Source organism: Geotrypetes seraphini, chromosome 8 (genome assembly GCF_902459505.1).
Source record: "Geotrypetes seraphini chromosome 8, aGeoSer1.1, whole genome shotgun sequence".
Classification (NCBI taxonomy): domain Eukaryota; kingdom Metazoa; phylum Chordata; class Amphibia; order Gymnophiona; family Dermophiidae; genus Geotrypetes; species Geotrypetes seraphini.
Genome location: NC_047091.1, coordinates 26,750,583 through 26,764,757, shown reverse-complemented (window position 1 = coordinate 26,764,757; position 14,175 = coordinate 26,750,583). Strand labels below are relative to the sequence as shown.

The window sequence follows — 14,175 nt, the reverse complement described above, 5'->3', positions numbered from 1 at the left end:
AGACTGAAAACAAAACTTTGGGACAGTATATCCTAGCCCCTCCTCTCTATTTCCCTCAGTCTGCCGAATAGCCAAGCAGAACCAAGAACTGGAAACAACAGAGAGAAAAAACAATACTCCGAAAGGAGTAACAAATAACATACCCAAAAAATGCTGTTGGAAAATGCAGAGGAGAAATTCCCGAAGGAAGAAGGTCCCCACAGCTCGCCAGCTAAGCCAGCCGAGCCACAGCCGCTGTTCTTCAATTCTCCCCGGCCCTAGAAAAATACTAGAACCCGCAGCAAAAACCAAAAACTGCCCGCGCAACAGCCCCAACAACAACAACAACAGACAGGGTGGGGACCTCTACTGGTCTGGAGAAGCTAAAAGAAAGTAAATTAGCAGGTAAGAACCTAATTTCTCCTTCTTTAGCACTCTCCAGACCAGTAGAGGTTAACTTTACGATTGGGACGTACCAAAGCAGTCCCTCTCACGGGCGGGACCCCCGAAGGGCCGATACCAGAACACGCTCACCGAACACCGCGTCCCGACGCGCCTGAACATCTACCCGATAATGCCGAACAAATGAATGCAAGGAGGACCAAACCGCAGCCTTACAAATATCCACCGGAGGCACGAGCGACGACTCAGCCCAAGAAGCCGCCTGACCCCTAGTGGAATGAGCCTTGAGAAACTCCGGAACCGGCTTCTGACTCAGAAGATAAGCGGAAGCGATCGTCTCCTTGATCCAGCGCGCAATAGTAGCCTTAGAAGCGCCAGCCCCCCGACGAGGACCCGCCAGAAGCACAAAGAGATGATCGGAGCTCCGAAAATCCCGGGTCCGCTGCACATAAGCATGGAGGACCCGACCGACATCCAACTTGCGCAGCTGTCGTTGCTCAGAAGAACCCTCCCGACTACCCAAGACCGGGAGGACCACCGATTGATTGACATGAAAAGGAGAAACTACCTTCGGCAGAAAGGAAGGAACAGGCCGCAAAACAACCCGCTCCTTTGAAAACTCCAGGAAGGGAGCCCTACAAGAGAAAGCCTGTAGCTCCGACACCCGTCTAGCGGAAGTAATGGCCACCAAAAAGACCGACTTCAGCGTAAGGTCCTTCAACGAACAGCCATCCAACGGCTCGAAAGGAGGGCGCACTAGAACAGAGAGAACCAGATTGAGATCCCAAGAGGGAATCGAGGGCCTTATGGGAGGCCTGAGCAACTTGGCCGCCCTAAGAAAGCGAATCACATCAGGAATGGCTGACAAACGCTGACCTGTCACCAGCCCCCGAAAAGCCGACAGGGCCGCCAGATGAACCCGAAGAGAAGACCAGGCCAGGCCCCTATCCAGGCCATCCTGCAAAAACTCTAGAATGTTAGGCAGAGAAGCGCGAAAGGAGACCACTCCCCGCGCTCGGCACCATTCCTCAAAAAGACACCAAACCCGTACATAAGCCCGAGAGGTAGAAAGCCTCCGGGACCCCAAAAGTGTAGAGATCACCTTGTCGGAATATCCCTTCTTACTCAGGCGGCCCCTTTCAAGAGCCAAGCCGTAAGACAAAAGGGAGACGGGTCGAACATGGGAATGGGACCCTGCGTCAGAAGATCGCACTCGAGAGGCAGAGGAAGAGGATCCGCCACCAGATGCCTCACCAGATCCGCATACCACGGACGACGAGGCCAATCCGGAGCCACCAAGACCACCAGCCCCGGATGGCGAACAATGCGAAGCAGTACTCTGCCTACTAATGGCCAAGGAGGGAACACATACAACAGCCCCTCCGTTGGCCACGGTTGGACCAGAGCATCCAGACCCTCGGCCAGACCGTCCCTGCGACGACTGAAGAAGCGGGGTACTTTGGCGTTGCCACTTGTAGCCATCAGATCCATCAGGGGCTGCCCCCAAGCACGCACTAGCAACTGAAACGCCTCGGCGCCGAGACACCACTCTCCCGGATCCAAGAAGTGACGACTGAGGAAGTCCGCCTGAACGTTTTCTACCCCGGCAATGTGAGAGGCCGAGAGGTCCAGAAGATGCGACTCCGCCCAAACCATGAGCCGAGCCGCCTCCTGCGCCACCAGAGTGCTCTTGGTGCCCCCCTGACGATTGACATAAGCCACCGCCGTGGCATTGTCCGACAGGACTCTGACCGACTTGCCCAACAAAAGGGAGTGGAAAGCCAACAGCGCCAGCCGGACCGCCCTGGTCTCCAACACGTTGATCGACCAGGAGGCCTCCTCCGTGGACCAGGTTCCCTGAGCAGAGTGACCCAGACACTGGGCCCCCCAACCCAGGAGACTCGCATCCGTAAGGAGCACCGTCCACTGCGGAAGATCCAGACCCACCCCCTGAACTAGGTGAGGGGTCCGGAGCCACCAACGCAGACTGCAGCGCGCCAAGCCTCGCAGGGGAACCGGAACATCCATCCCGTGCCTCTGGGGAGACCACCTCCGGAGCAGAGCATACTGAAGAGGACGCATGTGGGCCCGCGCCCACCTCACCACGTCCAGGGACGCCGCCATCGACCCCAGGACCTGGAGGAAATCTCGCGCCCGAGGACACCGGGACGCCAAAAGCAGGCGAATCTGAGACTGCAATTTGCTCACCCGGGCCTCTGGGAGGAAGACCTTCCCCAAGGAGGTGTCGAACAGCACCCCGAGGTACTCCAGACGCTGAGCCGGAACCAACCGACTCTTGGAAAGGTTGACCACCCAGCCCAGCGACCGGAGAAACTCCACCACCCGAGCCGTAACCCGGTAGCTTTCCTGCAACGACTTGGCCCGAATTAACCAGTCGTCCAGGTAGGGGTGTACCAGAATGCCCTCCGACCGCAAGGCTGCCGCGACGACCACCATCACCTTGGTGAACGTCCGGGGAGCCGTGGCCAGCCCAAAGGGAAGCGCACAGAACTGATAGTGCCGACCCAAGATCGCAAAGCGCAGGAAACGCTGATGAGAGGTCCGAATAGGAACATGCAAGTAGGCCTCCGTCAGATCGAGAGAAGTGAGAAACTCCCCCGGCTGAACCGCCAGAATGACCGACCGCAGCGTTTCCATACGGAAAGAGGGAACCTTGAGAGCCCTGTTGACCCCTTTCAAATCGAGGATGGGCCGAAAAGTCCCCTCCTTCTTGGGCACCACAAAGTAAATGGAGTACCTGCCCGTGCCCCACTCCGGGGGGGGCACCGGAACTACTGCCCTGAGATCTAGCAAGCGCTGAAGGGTCTGGCGAAAAGCCTGCTTCTTCCCCGGAGTCTGACACGGAGAAGCGAGGAAAAAATCCGGCAGAGAGCGGGCGAACTCCAGGGCATAACCGTCCCGCACCACCTCCAGGACCCACTGATCGGACGTGATCTCGGCCCATTTGGGAAAAAAGTCGCGCAGCCGGGCCCCCACCGGAACCAAGGGGGGCGCCGGCAAGGCGTCATTGTGCAGGACGGGAAGCGGGGGAACCGGCGGAGGGGTTCCCTGCCCCCCGACGGGCCCCCCGAAAGGGCTGCATGCGCTGGAAGAACCGACCCCGGGAAAACCCCGGAGACTGGAAAGAAGCAGCCCCACGCCCAGGGCGATACTTGCGAAATTCCCGCAAACGCCCCCGGGCCGCACCCCCCCGAGACGCCGGGCGGGCACGGTCCTCCGGCAAACGGGGAACTTTCGAGTCCGACAGAGTCTGAATTAACTTATCCAAGTCCTCTCCAAATAAAAACGACCCCCGAAAGGGAAATTTAGTAAGCTTAGCTTTGGACGCAGCATCCGCCGCCCAAGCGCGCAGCCACAACACACGCCTTGCGGCCACGCCAAAAGCCATGGACTTAGCCGAGATCCGCACCAAGTCATACAGAGCATCCGAGAGGAATGAGGCAGCCATCTCAATCTTTGCTACCTCCTGATCCACCAGAGACCAGTCGTCAGACTCTCGATCCAAGACCCGCTCCGCCCACCGAAACACGGCGCGAGCGACCAGTCCCCCACAAATAGCCGCCTGGACCCCAAAAGCAGAGACTTGAAAATTTTGCTTAAGGATGGTCTCCAATTTGCGCTCCTCAGAGTCCCGCAAGGCAGAACCGCCCTCAACAGGCACGGTATGCCGCTTGGAAATAGCCGAGACCACCGCATCCACGACTGGCGAAGCTAACGTAGCCCGATCCCCTTCAGGAATGGGATACAGGCGAGCCATGCTGCGCGCCAGCCGAAACGGCGTCTCCGGCGTTTTCCACTGCTCAAGAATAATATCCCGAATATCCTGATGCATAGGAAAAGAGCGGGAAACGGAACGGATCCCTCGTAACAGAGGGTCCCCCACACGCGGAGTCTCCGGCGGCGCGTCCTCAAAACGCAAAGCCGAAGAAACCTGTTGAATAAGGTCAGGCAGCTCATCTCTCTGAAAAAGGCGCACCACGGACGCCTCGTCACTGGAGAACGGGAAACCCGACAACCCGCCGCCAGCTTCCGTCCCCTCCAGAGGGTCCTGGAATTCCTCAGAAGGGTCCAGGTCCTCCTCCATACCGACACGTTCCTCCGACCACAAATCCTCGTCCCACGACACCCGCGGACGCTTGGACAAGAGAGGCGGCGGAGGGGACGTCACGTCAGACGAGAGAGGCAAAGCCGCAGGGAGCGCGGAGGAAACCCCACCCCCCGAGACCCCCTGGGCGCAACCGGGACCCCCAGCCGCCTGAAAATAGGCTTTGCATAATGAAAAGAAAAAATCAGGGGAAAAACCCCCCGAGGGTCCCAAGGGACTCCCTGCCACAGCAGGGGACCCAGCAGAAACCTGCCCCTGCTTAGACAAAACAGGGGGAAGGTCACCTGAGGTGGAAGACAAAATGGAGGGGCCAGACAGAGAAGATGGCGTCTTTCCCGCCAAAACAGCTCCCTCCACAGCCTGAAGCGGCTGAGAGACCTGAATAGTCTCAGCCGCTAAAACAGGCAAGCCGGCATCAGCTGTCAAAATATCAGCTGAGAGGGAATCCTCTAAAACCCGACCGTCGGCGGCTCGGGGAATCCCTCCGTGGGCGGACGGAGAAGACCGGGCTTCTCCACCGTTCCCTGCCGACTCGCGAGGCACCATCGGCGGGGAGCTCTGGGCGCCTGCAGCCGCTGCCGACGGAGCTCCTCCACCGCACCGGCCTGAACACCGCTTGCACAGGCCGGCCGCGAGTGCCTCGCGTCTGGAGCACAATGAGCACTTTTTCCCTTTAGAAGTGCTCATTGCTCCATACGCGACCTAGCTGTAAAAAAGTGCCGGTTAGTTGAAAAAATACAGTAAAATACAGTTTTCTTAAAGGGATACAACCCTCCAGACCAGCACTACCTCAGGATTTTTTTTTTTTTTTTTTTTTTTTTTACAGAACAGACTCCACAGGCTCTCGAAGCAATATGCCTTGCTTGATTTAGGGGGCAAGGCTTACTGCTGAGGCTCCTCTAAAAAAATATGGGGAGGTGGAGGAAGTGGGGGGAGGGACCCCGCTCGTGACCCGCCGGGTTTGACACCCCCGAGGTCGGACGAACCCCCAAACAGAGTCCGTCCAAGCTCCGTCCGGCTAAAAACAGGGACAATAAACCTCTAAACAAATTCCAACAGCCCTACCAAGGGAGATGGGTACAGATCACTCAACACCTGCTGGAGACTGAAAGAAGACTGAGGGAAATAGAGAGGAGGGGCTAGGATATACTGTCCCAAAGTTTTGTTTTCAGTCTCCACCTGCTGGTCATGATTAGATATATACCCAATCGTAAAGTTAACCTCTACTGGTCTGGAGAGTGCTAAAGAAGTCATCGTATCCAGGCAAGCTGTAAAATGCGCACTAATAAAACTCTTTGTGTCAGTTAAAATTTGAAGATGAAAAGGAATTACAAGAAAAATAGCAAAGGAAAAAAGAGCCCAACACTACTAGCAGCTAAGCCCATTCAAGGGCCTGGGAGAAAAGTTCAGTACGCAGCTATGTCAACGCATAGGGACAATAGAGAAAGCAGCTGAGCGACGAGTACGGTTGCTGTTACTCCTCCCAGCTCCTGCTCTATCAATTCCACTTACTCTTCCAGGACTGTCGGCAGCGACCTAAGAAACCATGCCAAACATTTCAACTCAAAAACATCTTTAAACAGGATCCATTCGATATAGAACCTGAAGACAAATGCCTTCAAATCAGAAACCCTCCAGTCCTCTTTTCCCCTCTCCAGACCACATGTCAAGCCAGGAAGTATCACGGCTCCAGCTGCTGCTCATCTGGACAGGGCTCAAGGCCAGCTTGGGCCTAGGATTGCTGTCAGAATCTGGTTCCTGCACTTCTGGATTCTGTTATCTGATGTACGACCTAGCACCTAAGTTTTAAGGCAATTAAAAGACTCTTCTAGCGCCTTCATTTGGCCCAATCTTGTGGTGGGGGGGTCAGCAACCTCTTAACTGGCTCAGTGCTCTTTCATTGTAATTCTGCTTTATTCTAAGTGTATCCGCATGGCCAAATGGAATGACCCTCAACAACAGATGAAGTTATTAAGTAGTTCATTTTTCTGGTCCTGCCACACACCTTGGCACACATCAGCTGCTTCTGAAGGACTGTAGCTTCGGAGCCAACAGCTTCAGACAGGAGCTTCTCTAGGGCTTCCCCAGTCTCCTGAAGCCTTGTCTGGAGAGCACACGCCCCGTCCTGGAACTGCTCATATCGATGCAGAAGAGTTTGCAGATAGGATCCTAGCTTGGAGCACTAGAAAAGAAAACATCAAACAAGGAATGTGTCACAAAACCTGCTCACATTACACAAAAGGATGAGCAAGATGAAGACAGACTTTCACCGCAATACAGCTGGTAATGCAGGGCGGGATAAAGAGTGCCTTAAATGCCTGTAGCTGCATTTCCCTAAACCTGGTCCTGAAGCGGTGGAGCAGTGCAGGCAAATCTCTCAAATCCTGAAAACCATTGCCCTAAACTAACCGCATCACAAGATCCACTGAGTGTTTTCCCTCCAAAACTGGCCTGCCTAGTTTCCACCTAGAAACTTCTTGCCTGTGCAGGTGGCGAGACCATACACCCTCGTTTGCTGCTCTTGGGATCAAAAGAGCTGTGAAGCACTTGGATATTATAATGCATTGAAGAATAGCGTTCATGCAAATAGCCTTGAAAGATACATAATTATAAAATATATATGATGGCTACATACAGCATAAAATTCACAATACTCACAAACACACATTTCAAAGTGCCAGCCCGCTTCAATAAAGGCCCTTCAATTCTTTTTCTTCTAAGGAAAACAAGCCTTCAGTACACATAAGCCCCGATATCCCCCTTACTTCAGCTGGTTTTCCAACCTGATCTTTGTTTCCACCAAATTTAACGCATACTAGAGAATGACACAGGGACAAATTTTTCCCTGTCCCCACCCCATTCCTGCAAGCTCCCTCCTCATCTGCACAAGCCTCAAACATTTTAAAATCATAATTGTCCCTGTGTCATTCTCTAATGCATACCAAGCCATATCCAGCTTTCAGTCTGTTCCAGTCCTTTTCTCTCTAATGGTTGAACACATTTTCTCTGGTTTCTACATATACATAATGTCAACATCAATAATGAAGGAAGAATAAATTCACCTCAGAGTGGAGAGCTGTGTATCTTCTGGCTGCCTCTTCCAGTTTGTCTTTCACTAGACGCACAGCTGCTGAAGACTGAAAAGCTGGTTGTTCTTCCTCTTTAGCCCTCTCTTCCATGTCCACAACTTTCTGGGCTGATTTTGTAATATAGCGTAGGTCCCCTTTGTGAGATATCACATCCTCTGAGAAGCTTGCTTGTCGGCAGAGTAAAGGCTGCAGAGCTTCTGGCCGACCATCCTCCTGAAGCAGGTCTCCCAGCTTCTTCTCAGACTGCTGCAGCCAGACTTCAAAGTCCCCATAATCGTGCAGGAATTTCTGTAGCTCATCCCTTAAAGACTGCACCCACGTCAGCTGTGCTTCCGATTGCAGCAGGGATGCTGCATAATGCTTCTTCAGCTCCAGCACCTTGTTCTGCAACTGCTGCCTTTCATCAGGGACAAGGCCGAGACCCTCTCTGTCCAGGAAAGCCTGTGCTGCCTGGGTGGCAAGAATGCAGTCTTGTTGCTGGGAGAGAAGCTCCTCACGACGGGCCTGCATGAGAAAGAGAAAAGAAGCTCACACCCATCGCCTGCTCCTCATCCATACTTTTGCTTGCTCTGAGAGTTATACTGTAATACAGTAAGTATCAAGGACTTGACTCACTGCTCTGGTTCTGGTAACCCCTCAGGCTTCCTCTCCTATTGCACTGATTTTAGACAAAATATAGTCTCTGCAGTACTTTGCAAATGCTGGACAATGGGGTTTGACTGCAAAAGCAAGACTGCTAAGCTTGCACCAAAATGTAAGAGAGAAAATAAAATGCATTTATTTGTCAACTGCCTAAGGCAACTTGCAATAAAAGCAATATATGCAGGCTTCCAGTTTAAAAAAAAAAGTCCTTAGCCCCCACAATAAATTCAGCATCTAAAAATCTATTATCCACAGTTACTTCTGCACCAAACCCGTTTCCCCCCAAATCCTATACACCAAACTCCTGCTGCCATGATCAGCTGGCAGAGGTGGAAATCAAATTGAGATTTCCTGCTGAGGAAAGCAATGTAAACCTTGCCGGGCAGGATACTATAGAGCTATACACTATTTAGGGAGGAATTCATCAACCGTTGCCACCACATTAGCATATGCTACACGCTAAAGATGCCCATAGGAATATAATGGTGTCTTTAGCATTTAGTGGCCATTGATGAATTCCCCCCTTTGGAACATTTCACACAGCAAAGCAGCCAGAGTTTAACCTGTGATTCCACGAAGGCTCCTTCTTTGTGTTTAGGGTTGTAAATGGCACCTGGTGTAGTCTACCCCCCATCGAGGCCTTTTTTTTCCTTTTAATTTTTCTTTAAAGTGTGAAAGTTATATATACTTTTTCCCCCTCTTCATGCCATTTCTCTCACACCTTTTTGAATTCTGTTCTTACCTTCAGCCTTTCATACTGCTCACTCAGTTGCAGCGCTGCAGCATCACTGGGTAACGGCTGGCTCAGGTCCACTTCTTGTATATGGGTCACCGGATCTAGTGATGTCACCCAGTCCAAGAGAAGCTCGATCTTCCTCTTGTTTAGATCCAGCTGCTCGGCAGCTTTCACCTGAATATTAATGTTAACAAGTGAACATGGAGATTCAGCTTCATAGCTAACACATACAGCCTCAGCATTCATCAGCTCTCTCGTCTCAGGGACAAGTCAAAATGAAGCCCTGCTGGTGGAGAAAACAGCAGGAACCAAATGCACACTACAGAAGGCCAGAATTTGCAATTACCCTTCCTCAAATCAAAGGCTGAAGTCTCCATTAAACTTCCACCAAAGTGTTGGTGAACCTCCACTTGGAGTATTGTGTTTAGTTTCTGGCTAAGGATATAAGAAGACTTGAAGTGGTCTGGAGGAAGGCAACAAAAATGGAAGGGGGTTTGCACCAAAAGATGTATGAGAAGACACTGGGTGACCTGAATGTGTACACTCTAGAGAAGAGGAGGGATAGGGGTGATATGATACAGATTTTTAGATATTTGAATGGTATAGATCTAGAACCAAATCTTTTCCAGAGAAGGGAAAATGGTAAAACTAGAGGGCAGGGAGGAAGACTTAGGTTACAGGATCCGAGGCAACATGGCTTTACAAAAGGTAAATCGTGCCAAACGAACCTGATTTAATTTTTTGATTGGGTGACCAGAGAGCTGGATCGAGGACATATGCTAGATGTAATTTACTTGGATTTCAGCAAAGCCTTTGATACAGTTCCTCATAGGAGGCTGTTGAACAAACTTGAAGGGCTGAAGTTAGGACCCAAAGTGGTGAACTGGGTCAGAAACTGGCTGTCGGACAGACGCCAGAGGGTGGTGGTTAATGGAAGTCGCTCGAAGGAAGGAAAGGTGAGTAGTGGAGTCCCTCAGGGATCAGTGCTGGGGTCAATCCTGTTCAATAAGTTTGTGAGTGACATTGCTGAAGGGTTAGAAGGAAAAGTGTGCCTTTTTGCAGATGATACCAAGATTTGTAACAGAGTAGACACCGAAGAGGGAGTGGAAAATATGAAAAAGGATCTGCAAAAGTTAGAGGAATGGTCTAATGCAGGGGTGTCAAAGTCCCTCCTCGAGGGCCACAATCCAGTCGGGTTTTCAGGATTTCCCCAATGAATATGCATGACATCTATTTGCATGCACTGCTTTCATTGTATGCTAATAGGTCTCATGCATATCCATTGGGGAAATCCTGAAAACCTGACTGGACTGCAGCCCTCGAGGAGGGACTTTGACACCCCTGGTCTAATGCCTGGCAACTAAAATTCAATGCAAAGAAATGCAGAGTAATGCATTTGGGGATTAATAATAGGAAGGAACCATATATGCTGGGAGGAGAGAAGCTGATATGCACGGACGGGGAGAGGAACCTTGAGGTGATAGTGTCCGAAGATCTAAAGGTGAAAAAACAGTGTGACAAGGCAGTGGCTGCTGCCAGAAGGATGCTGGGCTGTATAAAGAGAGGCGTAGTCAGTAGAAGGAAGAAGGTGTTGATGCCCCTGTACAGGTCATTGGTGAGGCCCCACTTGGAGTATTGTGTTCAGTTTTGGAGACCATATCTGGCGAAAGACGTAAGAAGACTTGAGGCGGTCCAGAGGAGGGCGACGAAAATGATAGGAGGCTTGCACCAGAAGACGTATGAGGAGAGACTGGAAGCCTTGAATATGTATACCCTAGAGGAAAGGAGAGACTGGGGAGATATGATTCAGACGTTCAAATACTTGAAGGGCATTAACGTAGAACAAAATCTTTTTCAGAGAAAGGAAAATAGTAAAACCAAAGGACATAATTTGAGGTTGAGGGGTGGTAGATTCAAAGGCAATGTTAGGAAATTCTATTTTACGGAGAGGGTGGTGGATGCCTGGAATGCGCTCCCGAGAGAGGTGGTGGAGAGTAAAACTGTGACTGAGTTCAAAGAAGCATGGGATGAACACAAAGGATCTCAATCAGAAAATAAGATTAAATATTGAACTAGGCCAGTACTGGGCAGACTTGCACGGTCTGTGTCTGTATATGGCCGTTTGGTGGAGGATGGGCTGGGGAGGGCTTCAATGGCTGGGAGGGTGTAGATGGGCTGGAGTAAGTCTTAACAGAGATTTCGGCAGTTGGAACCCAAGCACAGTACCGGGTAAAGCTTTGGATTCTTGCCCAGAAATAGCTAAGAAGAAAAAAATTTAAAAAAAATTTAAATTGAATCAGGTTGGGCAGACTGGATGGACCATTCGGGTCTTTATCTGCTGTAATCTACTATGTTACTATGAATAATGTTAGGAAATTCTTTTATCACAGAGTGAGTGGTTGATGTCTGGACTGCCCTCTTGAGAGTGTTGGGAGATGAAAATGGTGATGGAATGCAAAAAAGTGTGCCATGAACATAGAGGATCTCTAATTAGAAACTGAAGAACTAGGGCCAGTACTAGGCAGACTTGCACAGTCTGTGCCCCGCATATGGCAATTTGGTTTAGAATGGGCTGGGAAGGGCTTTGACGGGAACTCCAGTAATTTAGAACACAGTCTGTATTCCGCAAATGATCAGATGGCTCGGATAGGCTGGAGACAGCGTCAATGGCAACTCCAGTAGTTGGAACCTTAAATACCGAGCTTCGACAGTAATTCCAGTGGAGGAGAGTGTGGCGCAGTGGTTCAAGCCCACACTCCTGGGCAAGTCACTTAATCCCCCCATTGCCCCAGGTACATTAGACAGATTGTGAGCCCACCAGGACAGACAGGAAAAAATGCTTGAGTACCTGAATAAATTCATGTAAATCGTTCCGAGCTCCCCTTGGAGAACGGTATAGAAAATTGAATGAATAGTGTGAAAAGTTTCAGCCTCTGAGAACCAGAGCTGGTATTGTGGCATCATAATGCCTCCTTCCACCAATAAGAGCCAACCTCATCAGTGATGTCACAATGGCTTCATTGTCCTATACTTGGCTCACTTTTACTACATTATGATTCTACAGCCTCAGCATCCTGAGGTTGGAGAATGGTATAGAAAACTGAATAAAGAAATAGTTGGAACCTAAGGACAGAACCAGGCAGACTTCTATGGCCTATGACCCAGTAATTTTCAATTTAATCATAAATTTATGGAGTGTGACTATTGGGCAGACCTAATGAAAAGCGAGTTTATAGGGAAGCAGTTAACATGATATCAAAAGTTAATACAGAGCAGCTTTCATGTGGTTTAAGTTCTTTTGGATGGATTTTATGTCCCACTTTCTTCATGAATTTGCTCCGTATGCCACCACCACAGGGAGAAGAGGGACAAACAAGGTTTGGTGGGAATGGAGAGGTCTCTATTATAATTTCAAAGACTGTACTGGGAGTTGGGAAGGCAGCTCCTGAGTGCTGAGGGAGAAGAGAGATGATTCTTATCTGTTCCGGAAATGGAACATGAAATGAAGATCCCAAATTCACATTTTCCACCACACGTCAGACACTGTCATATGGATCTAAGAGAAAAAGGACAGGAAAGGAATTTAAACTGGAAAGGTGAAAAATTGTGGAGAAAAACCAAAGAGGTCAAATATATAGGCAGTGTTGGGGGGTGGGGGAGAACAGGTGCACGATATGGTGCAAACCATTAGCTTTGAAGAAATGGAACAAGTCTTTTGTTATAAACACCTATACTTGACTAATGCAACATCCCAAAAGGCACAATTTTGGATACTTTCATAGCTCATAGGAGTCTGGGGAACAGACTTTAGTAGTTGGAAGTTAAGAACAGTACCGGGCAGAGCTTTGGAATCTTGCCCAGAAATAGCTAAGAAGAAGAAAAAACAAACAACAAATTTTTAGATTAAATCAGGTTGGGCAGACTAGATGGACCATTCGGGTCTTTATCTGCCGTCATCTACTATGTTACTATGTCGAAAGGAAGTCTACTACAGTCATTAGTGAAATGCCCCAAGATAAGAGAACTACGGACACAGGTCTTGAAGGAACTGAGGTGGAATGAAAGGATGGACTGCTGTTGCTGGGAGACATTAAAGTGCTGGAATGGAAAAAGTATCCGATAGTTTGGAAACAATTCATGAGATGTGCACGGCTAACAGCAAACCAGGGTGGTTAGTATATAGCCAAATGTGGCAACACTTTCTGAGAAGGCTCGGGGATTAGATGACACAATGTAGATGGGGGATGGGACTGGAATGAATGGAGCGTGGGTGTGGAGGGGCAGAAGAAATAAAGTGGGAATATTTTAATTTATCAAATATTCAAGGCAGAGGCTACAATTGTCCCCCATCAGCAGTATTTTCACCTTCTCGGTTTCTTGCTGCACGGCAGCGCTCACTGCGCTTTCCAGTTCTTTCTGGGCAGTCTCAGTTCTTTGCTGCAAAGTCTGGTACTGTTCTTTCACCAGCTGCAGTCTCTCCTGCAGGACTGCCATCTCACTTGGATTCATCTTGGCACAATTCTCTTCCAGAAACTCCTCCAGCGCTTTAATGGTGTCAGCAGAGGAAGCAGCCTGAGACTGAAGTTCCTGCTGAAGGCCCTGTAAGGTATTAAAGAATTCATGGAGCTTTTCCATCAGAGCAGGACCGGAAAGCATCATTTAAATCCAGGACTCACCTTAATGCTGTTCTGACTCTGCTGCAGAGTGGCGAGTTCACCTTTACTACCCACTGCTTCATGTTCTCCCACAGATCTCTCAGCATGGCTCAGCCAATCACTCAAGTCCTCCAGTTTCTGTCTACAAGCAGCCTGCTGCTCTTGCAAAGTCTGATTAGGAACAAACAGAAGCAAAGAGAAATCAGCACGTTGCAATGGGAACAGTTACACTGCTAACATGCAAAGCAGCAAAGTTATTTTCAAACTGAATGGGAACAGCCCGGAGAGTAGAGTCATGCAGATCAGGGTTCACCCCCTCAATTCCAGAATGCAATTTGCAAAGTTCTCATCTTAAATTTACAAAAAAATCTCTCTCTCAGCCAGACAATTTGCAATAAAGGAGGAAAAATACAGAAAGGAATATGCCAGTTTTCGGGTCCTGATCACCACGGTCTCTAGTCAGATTATGTATTTGACCCTTTCCCCTAGATTATATATGTATTCCTGTCTCTGCTTTTGTGAAAGTCTTTTTTAATATTAGCTTTG

The 14,175-nt window shown here is 49.7% G+C and overlaps 1 protein-coding gene across 18 annotated transcripts in view; it reads right to left on the bottom strand.

Annotated features, from left to right (window-relative positions):
• Positions 1–14,175, bottom strand: part of MACF1 (microtubule actin crosslinking factor 1) — a 423,081-nt gene that overhangs the window by 230,360 nt on the left and 178,546 nt on the right. For 16 of the 18 annotated variants that reach the window (XM_033953642.1, XM_033953648.1, XM_033953649.1 and 13 more), the window contains 5 exons: positions 13,651–13,800; positions 13,340–13,573; positions 8,981–9,148; positions 7,570–8,100; positions 6,513–6,689 (listed from right to left, as the gene is read on the bottom strand). In XM_033953642.1, the coding sequence (XP_033809533.1) occupies positions 6,513–6,689; positions 7,570–8,100; positions 8,981–9,148; positions 13,340–13,573; positions 13,651–13,800 (1,260 nt within the window). Of the gene's footprint in view, positions 1–6,512; positions 6,690–7,569; positions 8,101–8,980; positions 9,149–13,339; positions 13,574–13,650; positions 13,801–14,175 lie in introns of those variants that run through there. The other 2 variants (XR_004540255.1, XR_004540254.1) reach the window with 1 other exon arrangement.